The 10646-nt window shown below is 41.1% G+C and overlaps 1 protein-coding gene across 1 annotated transcript; it reads right to left on the reverse strand.

Annotated features, from left to right (window-relative positions):
* Positions 1 to 3235: 3235 nt before the first annotated feature.
* On the reverse strand, positions 3236 to 9645 carry tspan31 (tetraspanin 31). Its single transcript, XM_070910374.1, has 6 exons — positions 9485 to 9645; positions 7239 to 7406; positions 6966 to 7046; positions 6660 to 6800; positions 5640 to 5750; positions 3236 to 5057 (listed from the first exon to the last, which is right to left on the reverse strand). The coding sequence occupies exons 1-6, from the start codon at positions 9545 to 9547 to the stop codon at positions 4983 to 4985; spliced, it is 639 nt and encodes a 212-aa protein (XP_070766475.1). The 5' UTR covers positions 9548 to 9645; the 3' UTR covers positions 3236 to 4982.
* Between the last annotated feature and the right edge of the window lie 1001 nt (positions 9646 to 10646).

A 10646-nucleotide genomic window follows, 5' to 3' on the forward strand; every position in this document is an offset into this window, starting at 1 on the left:
GCCGGCTCCTAGAGTGTCTTTTAGTACAACCGAACGCCTCTATCATGATTGACACGTCGCTGTGGTAGCGACGCCCTAAAGCATACGCATCGTCTATTTTACTATAAATGGGACCATAATTTACAAAATGAACATCAGGCTGTATTGAAGAAGACTTGAAACTAGCGACTGAGACCATGAACATTAGGAAAATGTTTACTGAGGTAATAAATCAAGTGAGAAGTAGGGTCATTTTCTCATAGACTTCTATACAATCTGACCTCTTTTTGCAACCAGTGAGGTTTTAGTTAACTATTCAAATGTTTTATACATTACTTCCTTCAACTGTTTATCCATTATTTTTAGTGAGCTATAACAACAGTTTATACATTACGTACGTTTAACTATAACCATTTATTTATTGCTTAAGCTTTCTGTTTGCTGGCTAGTTTTAATGGACTTGCCTTGGTAATTATTAGTCTTTTCGATTAGAGATTCAAGAGACGATGTCATTGATTTTAACCATTCAGCAAAATCAGGCTTTGTCTGACTCTTTCAATTACAGGAAAACAATCCTTGAGGCGGCCATAGAGCCTGCCAGGGCAAGTCCATATTCTTGTTTTGATGTATCTGATGTCAGGAGAGACAAGCAAAAACAGTTTCAATGTATATGTGGACATGTGAGTATCGTTTTAAGACAAACATGAAAACATGTGAACCTATCCTGTAACTCATGTGGATGTAGTGGTATGAAAACATTTGCCATTTCAAAGTGAAATGCCTCTTTAAGACTTGAATGCTCTGATTAACTCCCTACATTACCTGTACTGCCCGTCCATCTGAGGACCAACAACACGCATCCCCGCTCTGTTTCATTATTGATGGTCCATATTGACCTGTTTGTCTCCAACTCACTGATGAGAATGATTTGCCATCTTGTTTGTCCTCGCAGAGCTGTGAGAAGAATCTGGATCCAGATACAGACCCATTAAACCACACGGTTTTATCCTCAGCAATCCTGTTCAATCCTGTTCAGTCCTGTTCGGCCTGTCAGAGGAAACTACTGCTGATGTAGGATGCAGCTGGATGCAGCTGGATGCAGCTATGGTACAACAAAAAAAAACACCTACCCACTTGGGAACTGATGATCAGCACAAATGGAAATAATCAGTGTTGGAAAGTAACTTTTACTTTTACTTTACTTTGGTATTTATGTTACTTCTTTAAATACTGGACTCCACTATTTATCTGAGAGCTATAGTTATTATTTGCTTTGATTTTACATACAAAACATATGGTCATCTTATGAAATATGATAGATTACCATTCAGATTAGATTAGATTCAACCTAAAAAAAAAAGGGTTTATACAATACAATGCATTGTTAAAGCACCTATAATCAATAGGAAAACACAGAGACTGCAGCACATTGATTGTGTGTCAAAATGAACAAAGACACGAGGCAAACAACATATACAGTCAACCTACATCAGGTGTGCGATTGTCATTGGATAATTGGTTGATCCGGATTTCAGATCTATTGGATAATGGATCTCAGGCTGGGAGTCGTAGTCCATGTCCAAGTGCCACACCCGATTCACTAACTCCACATCAGAAACAAAAGAACAGACAAATCTTAAAGTTACAGGCACAGAAAGTACAAGTACTGCATCCAACAACAGCAACACATGAGAGGAAACATGACAAATTCAGTTCTCAGTTCAGCTGAGAGGCATATTGTATTCACACAGTGGAGCCCTTTGGCCTAAATGAAGAACTGAATGTTTCATGTTTCAAATGTTTATGAGGTCTTAGCAGTTCCACCAGAGAGAGATTTACCCTCAAAGGTCAACAACAAATGCTTAGTTTTTAGTCCCAGTCACTTAAGGTGTTTTCCACGTTCCATTTTAAAAACGCGAAATGAATTATTCTAATATAGCTGTGATGTTTGTATTGTAAACTGCCCACGGACCTTTACTTGTAACTGAGTAATTGATATATTATTGGTACTTTTACTTACTTACTAATGTAAAACATCTACTTCTTCCTCCACTGTGAACAGGACTATTATAAGACACAATTGATTGGTCCCTACTGACCTGAATGCTGCCTTATCCGGCACCACGCTGAAAAGCTATACATAATTAGTTCTGCCTATAGAACAAGCCCTTGTAAAACCCATTCATCACAGCTCTGTGATATAATGGACCAAATGTTTTAAGATCCTGCCTTCATGCGCTTGCAGAGTCCATGCTATATCTGTAAGAGGACAGATGGCCATCCCTGTTGGTGCGATTCTCCACAGCTTCTCCGAGCTAATACACCCGGCATATGGACATGCATCACGGGGTGGGTACTGGCACCGGGCCCTCAGGAGAGCACGCTGACAGGATAGGGGATGCGATATGTGGTGCAGTTTCCAAAATCCTGGTCCCAAGCCACCGCAAACACTGAAGACCCAAAGCCCTTACCAGGCACATTTCACTTACATAAATGTTCCTGCGTCTCAGGAAAGTGAACCTGCGGGTGCTCCTGGGCAGGGTGCACCAACGCCAGAGATTAGGTCACGCCTTTCTTGGAGGGGGGGGGTGCATTGGTGATGGTGACAGTCTGCCACGGGCCATTAGGATGAGGGCAGAGCAGCAGTTTGTCCTCATTTAGGACAACCTTGGTTGAAAGGTATCAGAATAATTTCCGTGTGTTGTCTCTATTCCCCTACCAGAGTGTACTTGAGCTCTCCTTCTGCTCTCCCCTCGCTGCCCCCCAACCCACCCCCACGTTACTGGCCCCATCCCAGCTGAAGGGATTAATGGCTTTCCAAAGGAATATCACAGGGAATCAAAACCTACTACTTGAGTAAATTAATTTTACAGCTGCCACATGAATGCTATCCACCTTCAGTTTGGATGCAATCAATCTGTACCACTGGAAAAAGCCACCACTGTCTATAAATTCCTTGCTTGTCTTGAGGTATTTACCCATGTCAGAGCACGGCTGAAATAACAGTCAATGTGACCAAGAGCAATGGTGGGAAAACACATGGCAGCTGCAGACTCTGTACTGCCATCATGTGGTCAAAAGTGTCACATCTTTGGTGCCATCACACCTAAACTCTGTCCTCCTCTCTGACCATTTCACAAGACAGCTTCAGGTTGACCCCTAAAGAAAAAAACACAATAATAACATCATTATACAATTCAGGGTGCATTTCTAAAAAGACACAAAGAGGTACATATTTAAACAATGACTCAAGAGAAACAGTTTCCAATTTGAGGTTTTATTATTTGGAAAATTAAGTCTCAAAAATTCAAGATACATTTGAATAACAAGTGCACACAAATCCAAAGTGAGGTGTAATATATGGCATGATAATGCTTAAGATCTGTCAAAATGTTTGTTTACACCAGCAATGACTCCAAATCAGCAGCAGGAAATCCACATCAGCCAAGTCGACAGGTTCAAGTAAGACATGTAATTACAGTTTGTGTTAGTCCTTTAAGTTAAAAGCAATTCAAAAGAGAAAACACATCTTAGAAAGAGAGAATGAATGAGCAGTGATTTATCAACAGGAAATCGAGCTAGGCATCAAACTTATAGCATCAAAACTACAACATAACTTTAGCCTACTGTGCATCATCAAACTTAACTTAAATAGATCCTGAAAATATTTAACAAGTTTTTACAAAGCATTTAACACTGATGAACAAAAAGAGCCGATGGCAACAGAAAACAACAAAATAATTCCACAAAAGAGTAATTCCTTCAAAATGAAGAAAAAATAATTGCAACCAAGAGAACATTTTCACAATTAATACTATAAAAACAAAATTGGGTTTGAGATAAGTAGTTTTTGGCCAAATTTACCCAATTATTTCAAATCAAACATCACTTCTTTCTTTTTTTTATGTTTTGTGATTTCTTCCAGTTACACAGGAGGTAATGATACGTACCTGAATCCACTTCTCTACTACCAGAATCTATACTAATTAACATCACTGTGCGACACAAAGGAACATATTAAATACAGGAAGGGTGGATTATTGTGGCCTTCAAAGACCTCAAATATGCAGGCAAACCTCTCAGCTAGAGGGGCAACTACATGGCAAACCCATCGAGAATGATTTCTAAAAGATTATGTACAACATCAAGGCTGCAGTCCATTGGCATCCTAATATCTCTGACTGTTAAAAGTTAGTTGGCTCAGTTACAGTTCATAAATATTTGAACCCGAACGACTAGCAACTACGTCACCTAAAATCTAATCTAACTTTCTAATCCTGTTAAATCCCGGCAATTGTGGCATCTGAGAAAAAAACCCATTTACATACAATTCAAAAACGACTTTACACCACATGTCCAGAATTTGCCGTCTTTCCCCCTCAGCTGACTTTGAGAACAAACTCCTCACACTGGACTTGTTTGGGTATACAGTTGTTCACATCACCGACAGCACTGACCAGAGGAATATATTTGTCGTTAAGTGGTGGCACTACATTAGAGGACAAGAGGAAAACTTCAAGGTGCATACAAGTTATTTGTTGAACACTGCACAGTCATTTGGTTGATGTGTGGAATGAAATCAACAAAGAGGCTGTTTGTCTGTGCAGGTGTACGACACATGCAGAGATGTCTCATCGCGTGTTACATGGTTGGAAACTAGCAGGCCGCAATCGGGAAATCTGGAACTCAAATCAAGGCGGGGTCGCGATACCAACAAGTCACACTTCTTGGCATCACACGTTATCCTTTCACACATAAGTATCCAGCTCCTCCAGCTTGAGCTCTGGCAAACTTTCTGGACAGGTGACAGGTTGTTGTAGCTTCTCAGTCTCAGGTGAAAGTGTGTGTGTTTTGTTTCTTAGCGTTGTCATCAGGTGCTGCGTGCGCTCGTCCATTCTGTGTGGTTGTGGTTGGAGTGGCTCTGTATTTATATGCCTCTAGATGTGCATGATTCTATGTGTACCAGTGTGTCTGAAACTGTGTCTACGGTGCTGTGGGACAGACTATAGGAAAGCACTTGGGTTTGCTCGTGGATCCTTCTGGTTCCTGTAGCGCACAGCAAGCCACACTCCCAGGATCTGTTAAAGACATTGAAAAACAAGATGAAGTCTGGGCACACCAGACTGTGGTGCTAGAAGCTGGGCGACGTAGCGACTGATCACAGGGCTAGTTGGTAAACTACTGTAGCTGGCGAGCTAACTGCTAACACACTACACAGCCAGGAACATGATACCGCTACTCAGTCCCAATAGCTTCTTACTATTTTATCTGTACATCTAACTGTGTGCAAACTATTCCTCTTTTGTGGAGCAGTTTATATTCCGACAGAATGGATGTTGCCACACAGTTATTAAACTAATAACGAGAGCTTAGCATTTGCTATCGGTTAACAGCGTTTAAGTTTACCAAAGTTGAATTTGAGTCCTCTGATTGCGGCAATTCCATTAGAAGGAATTGATTTCACTCCAAATTTTGCAGTTTTAAATGCTGGCGTGATCAGGCCTTTAGGAGGAACAAGGAATCAAATGGAAGTGCACACATCAGACTAAATACAGCAATTAGTCCAGTTAGTGTGCAAAGTGAACTCAATTCAGTATCTTTCTCTCGTCCTTCAAAGAGTGGATAATTAGCAGATGTATGTTTGGGGACCGGACACTCACCTCTGTGAAGCTGAAGAAGAGTCCGACGCCCCCGAGGATCTTCAGAGCCTCTGTTGCATGATTCAGCATCATAACCCCGCAGGTGAAACAGGCACCGTCCTTTTTGCATAACTAGAGTGAAAGACACAAAAAGGGCCTTCAGTCTGCAGCAGTATGAGTCAATGGTTTGTCAGCCAGGCCAGTATTAGCTACCAAAATCTATTCTGAGAACTACAGAAAGTGGCCTACTTTTAACTTATTCTGGTTATGGGTAATGCTTTTGTGACTTTTTTTTCAGTGGTACATATTGTGTAACTACAACACTACTAATACACTGTGAAACTGCAATATTTATCTATGATGCAAGTGAACAGTTGAAAACTTTATTTAAACCCTACCATATATAATCTGAACGAAACACAGTTTCATCGTGCACAAGTCTGCACCTGTGCTGTTCAAGCAGGTTTTCTATTAAGAAATAGGCGGCATTCAGACCAAATACGGCGTTGCGGCGAATATGCCAGCCCTCCCATCCATTTTGAATGAGGGTAGTGAGCTTAGGCTGCGGTGGTTAGCAGGTTCCTGAAAAAGACGCAGCACCGCTGTGTGATTCAACTTTTGGAGAAACGCAACCCGATGTCACGCTGCTGTGGCCGATCATGTAGGCCGCCCATCAGACCGGAAGACACCCACGAGAAGAAGACCCTTATTTTGTGTACCCAGCTTTGACGTCTGCGTCTGGCTTGCAGTCTATGCTGCAAAACATCGATCGCAAGAAGCTTCTTTTTGTTTGTGTCCATTTGTTTGAGTCTGCGGAGAGGAAATTGAGGATATGGCCCAGGTCAGGGGTTAAGGTTCTTCTTCATCTTCTCGGGGGGGTTAAAGTTCACAACATTATGTCACACAAATGGGCCACGTAGTGTCACTCCCTCACCGCCACACAACCCTAATCGCTGCAAAACGCCGAATTTGGTCTGAATGCAGCCATACAGTGTTTTTCTTTCCTGATCGATGATGAAAAATTAGATATTTAAGACTTACAGCAGGACACTGTTGCAAGTCCTGATCAAACTGTAGCCGGCTGGCAGTGACGTTGAGAAGCCCACAACAGTTCAGCTGGCTCTCAAGGTCTGTTTTGGTCTTGTTTTCCAACATTCCCCAAGCAGAGTTCAGAAGCGCCTCCTGGACAAGCAAATAAGACAATAAAATGAAGCTAATTTATCATAAATGGTCACAAAAAATAATACAACTAATTTATGCAGAAACTAATATGTTTTGCTAAGCATTAAAATCAACATGGACGCGTGTAAGAGACATACTAAAATGGTTAAAACAGGGTTTGCTCACCTGCTGTCCGCGGTTCATTGCCAAGCAGGAACACGAAACTCCAAATTGGAACAGGAAAACGATAAAAAGAATGACCATGTACTGGGAGCAAGAGGTCAAAGAAACAACAGTGCAAAAACATGGCAAAGATGGCAAAACTGAAACACAAAAACTCAAACACAACAACAAGACCACATGTTCAAATCACTGAAGCCATTGTATCACACTTCACTACAACTGACCCGATAATAATCCGTGAACTTGTGCATCGATGCCAGCGAGGAGAAAGGATACAAAGAAAAGCATTACTTGGTGGTGGTGCATTGCTCCGATGAGACCTACGATGGCGATGAGCAGCAGAAAGACGCCCACTGCGATGACCCCTCCTATGATGTGGATGCTCGACACCAAGCCGAACCCCTTCCCCCATGCTGCTACTCCAATCAGCAGCAGCCCGACCAACTGCGGGAAGGAAGTTAACCAGAGTCAGCTGAGGCAGTGTGTGTCGGATGGGAGTGAGCTAACCACATGGTCACGGTACCACGTTTTGATTACCACAAACACCATTTGTCCTATAAACACTAGTTAGGTCTTTGGGAGCTCTATGATGATTTAAGTTAAAGTGTTTGCCAAATAAATAATGCAGGTGAAGCAAAGCAACAGTGAAAGAAACAGGCTGACTAAAAGTTTGTGTTTCTTCACGTGGTCCTGGGTCATAAGACTGTCAGCCTCTTGACATTTTTTTTTAACTGTTTTTGATCATCTGCAACAAATTACTGCAGTTTATCTCTGTTGCCGACACATGTCTCGCTTGTTTTCTGTAACATCTGGGGCTTACAATAATGAGCTTACCCATTTACCTTTGACTGAACTGACATAACATTACAGAATTCATATTTACGTTCATGTCTTCTTACACTGCTGTCACTATCCTGATTCTACACAGCAACTACAGCGTCACACTCGTGACAGTTGCAGTGACTCAGCTGTCAAAATGACTGGCAGCATGTGTACATGCACCAAAGTTTTCTGACTGGGTGGGTCGTGTTTCTTTCAGCAGTGAGGAGACTGGGACAGCGAGCTCTCAGGCTTACTGCACCAGTGTGGCTCTCAGTGTGTCACAACAGCAGGCGAACTACGCAATGTCAGGTTTACTCCCATGTATTTCACAACATGCATTACCTGGCAGACTTAAAAAGAATTACGACAGCAAGTAAGAGTGAGTAAGACAAACAGTCAAGATGTTTTAGACTCAATACTTGATGATAATCTAAACTGTGGGTACATCATCATTTCTACAAATGATTAGGCAAATATGGAAATATGATTCACAAATGCAGCCATTCAGTATTCATTTCAGTTATAAGCCCAGAAAATTGTATTATAAATTGTATTACTTAACTACAATGCAATGCAGTGTGACGACAACAATATTTACACTTTATCAAGATATTGTACTGAGCAAAAAGTATTTTCTCAATTAATCTTTGCACTAATCCATTGTCTATAAATGTCAGGAAATACCTACCGCAATTTCCACAATATAAAAAGACATGACAGATCAGTTCAGCATTAATGTAACAACCAACAATACTGAAAAGAGGAGAGGGCCAAAACAGCTAATTGTTAACAACAGGGAACTCATCAGTAATACTAGGCAACAGTGAGAGACTACAACAATAGAAACACTTGTACAATATGATGCAATGCAACAGCCCTGCAATAAATGCAGCCTTCCTTTAAAGGGTTCGGTTTTTATGTTGACTCAGGTACCTTTTGAGGCTGTACTTGGTACTGGTGTTGGACATTATGTTGGAAGGTGATTCTAGTATTTTGTCTGACTCATTCACATGTATGAAGGAGCAAAGTTACAAGAGAATACAGCCCTATACAACACCACAAACCACAGCCTCATAATGAAGTCTTATATTATTTAGTGACATTAAAGTAACATTTACTACAGGGCTGTTACGTTTTATTAGCACAGGGAGTACAGGGGTTTCTATATTCCTGATCTCAGTTTAACCTGAAGCTGAAGCCAAAGTGTTGGGAGTATCAATAACTCACATGACTGCCACACAGACAGAAACAGACACACGAGCGGATTAAATCTTGTTGTGACAAACCCGGGTGACTGATAAGAGAGAACATGTGGGAGATAAATCGTTCAAGTATGTCAATTTCACGTTTTCAGGTCAGCTGGCCTCCCAGCTAACGGTAGCTTCCATACACATAATGGCGATAGCTAAGGTTAGCTAAAAAGCTAAGATTACTACTTTCTACATCGCTGTCTAGTTAACTAACGTAAACTATAGACGTCCAAGTCTTTTACATATAACGAACAGAATCGAGTCCATACCAATAATCATCTGCGACATGTGAAACAAAAGGTGAAATCAGTCGTTTTTCTGCGCTGTTGCTAGGTTAGCTGCATTAGTAGCTAGCTCCGCTAACACTGCGCTACTGCACTCCGAAGCTACATAGTCTAAGCTAACGTAGCTAACTAAAACTTAGCATGATGATCCATTTTGTACACTCACCATGTAAACCACATTCAGGGAACAAAGCGCATTTTTGGAACAGGTGAAACCGCCACAGACCATATTCGAAAAACCTATATAGGCTCGAGTCAGGCTAATGAATAAGACTTTATAAGATCCCTGTTGTCTGGCTCTCAGGAGCGCTAATGTCTGGACACAAATGTTTTCGGTCAGCGGAGAGGGCGTATCTGATGACGTCACCACCGCATGTGACGTCAGCGTGGCAACCAACGTCATCTTTCTGGGATGAAACGAATCGTGGGGGGCCACAACCTCCTTCTGTATTTAATAATAATAATTTGTTAACTTGTATAGATTTGAAAACTTCATTTATTTTAGTTTCGATCCTCTACAGACACTAAGACACATGAAAATACTCTGGTTGGTATAAATAATCATTTATATCAGTTAAAAAAAGAAAAATCTTCATCTAAGAATATGCAAATATGGTTCATTTCAAAAGTTTGACTACTAGACACCACGATTGGCTTTCAATTGAACTAAACTTGTGGTATCAAACTTTGCGCACACATCATTCTGCACAGTGATGTTTAAACAAACAATGTTGAAGTAAACAAAAAGTAAAATGCATTTTTGAGTGGAGGGAGACTTTAAATGTTGACCCTCTTTGTTGCACATGTCACAACAAAGATGAAACTATGATTCACCTTTCGTCAAATCTTTACATGGGTGATGGCAGGAGCTAGTTTGAAGGTGCATTAGGATTAGAGTATGGTGTCGCCTGTCAGAGGGCTCAGCAGATTCATGACGGCCCTCTTCAGGGCCCAATGATAGGTCAAAACTTGACATGAAGAGCTTCCAGAGGAATGTTCACCATACATTTGTTGAGACAGTTGAGCAAAAAAATAATCCTCTCTGTACAGCCAACATGTCTGACAGCAGTGGATATTTCACAGCTAAAAAACAGAGTGTGTCTTCATATCAAGAGCCAACATTTGACCAAAACACTGTGGTTACAGTGTTATAGATTAAGCCTATTATGTTTTTATATAATTGTTTCTTTACTAGAAGCAGTGAAGCATGTTATGTAAGGTAAATGGCAGCCTCAGGCACCACCGCAGCAGTCAGAGCTGCCGTCTAGTGAAGAATATGGTTTAAAATGAGGAAGTGAATTCAGTTCAGTTCGAACCTGCAGAGGAAA

This window comes from Enoplosus armatus, chromosome 8, assembly GCF_043641665.1.
Source record: "Enoplosus armatus isolate fEnoArm2 chromosome 8, fEnoArm2.hap1, whole genome shotgun sequence".
Classification (NCBI taxonomy): Eukaryota; Metazoa; Chordata; class Actinopteri; order Centrarchiformes; family Enoplosidae; genus Enoplosus; species Enoplosus armatus.

Coding starts and splice junctions, on each gene's coding strand:
- tspan31 (XM_070910374.1), bottom strand. CDS start 9,547: ATGGTCTGTGGCGGTTTCACCTGTTCCAAAAATGCGCTTTGTTCCCTG. Junction 7,407..9,484: donor CCCTGAATGTGGTTTACATG/GTGAGTGTACAA, acceptor TCCTTCCCGCAG/TTGGTCGGGCTGCTGCTGAT. Junction 6,801..6,965: donor CAATGAACCGCGGACAGCAG/GTGAGCAAACCC, acceptor TTGCTTGTCCAG/GAGGCGCTTCTGAACTCTGC.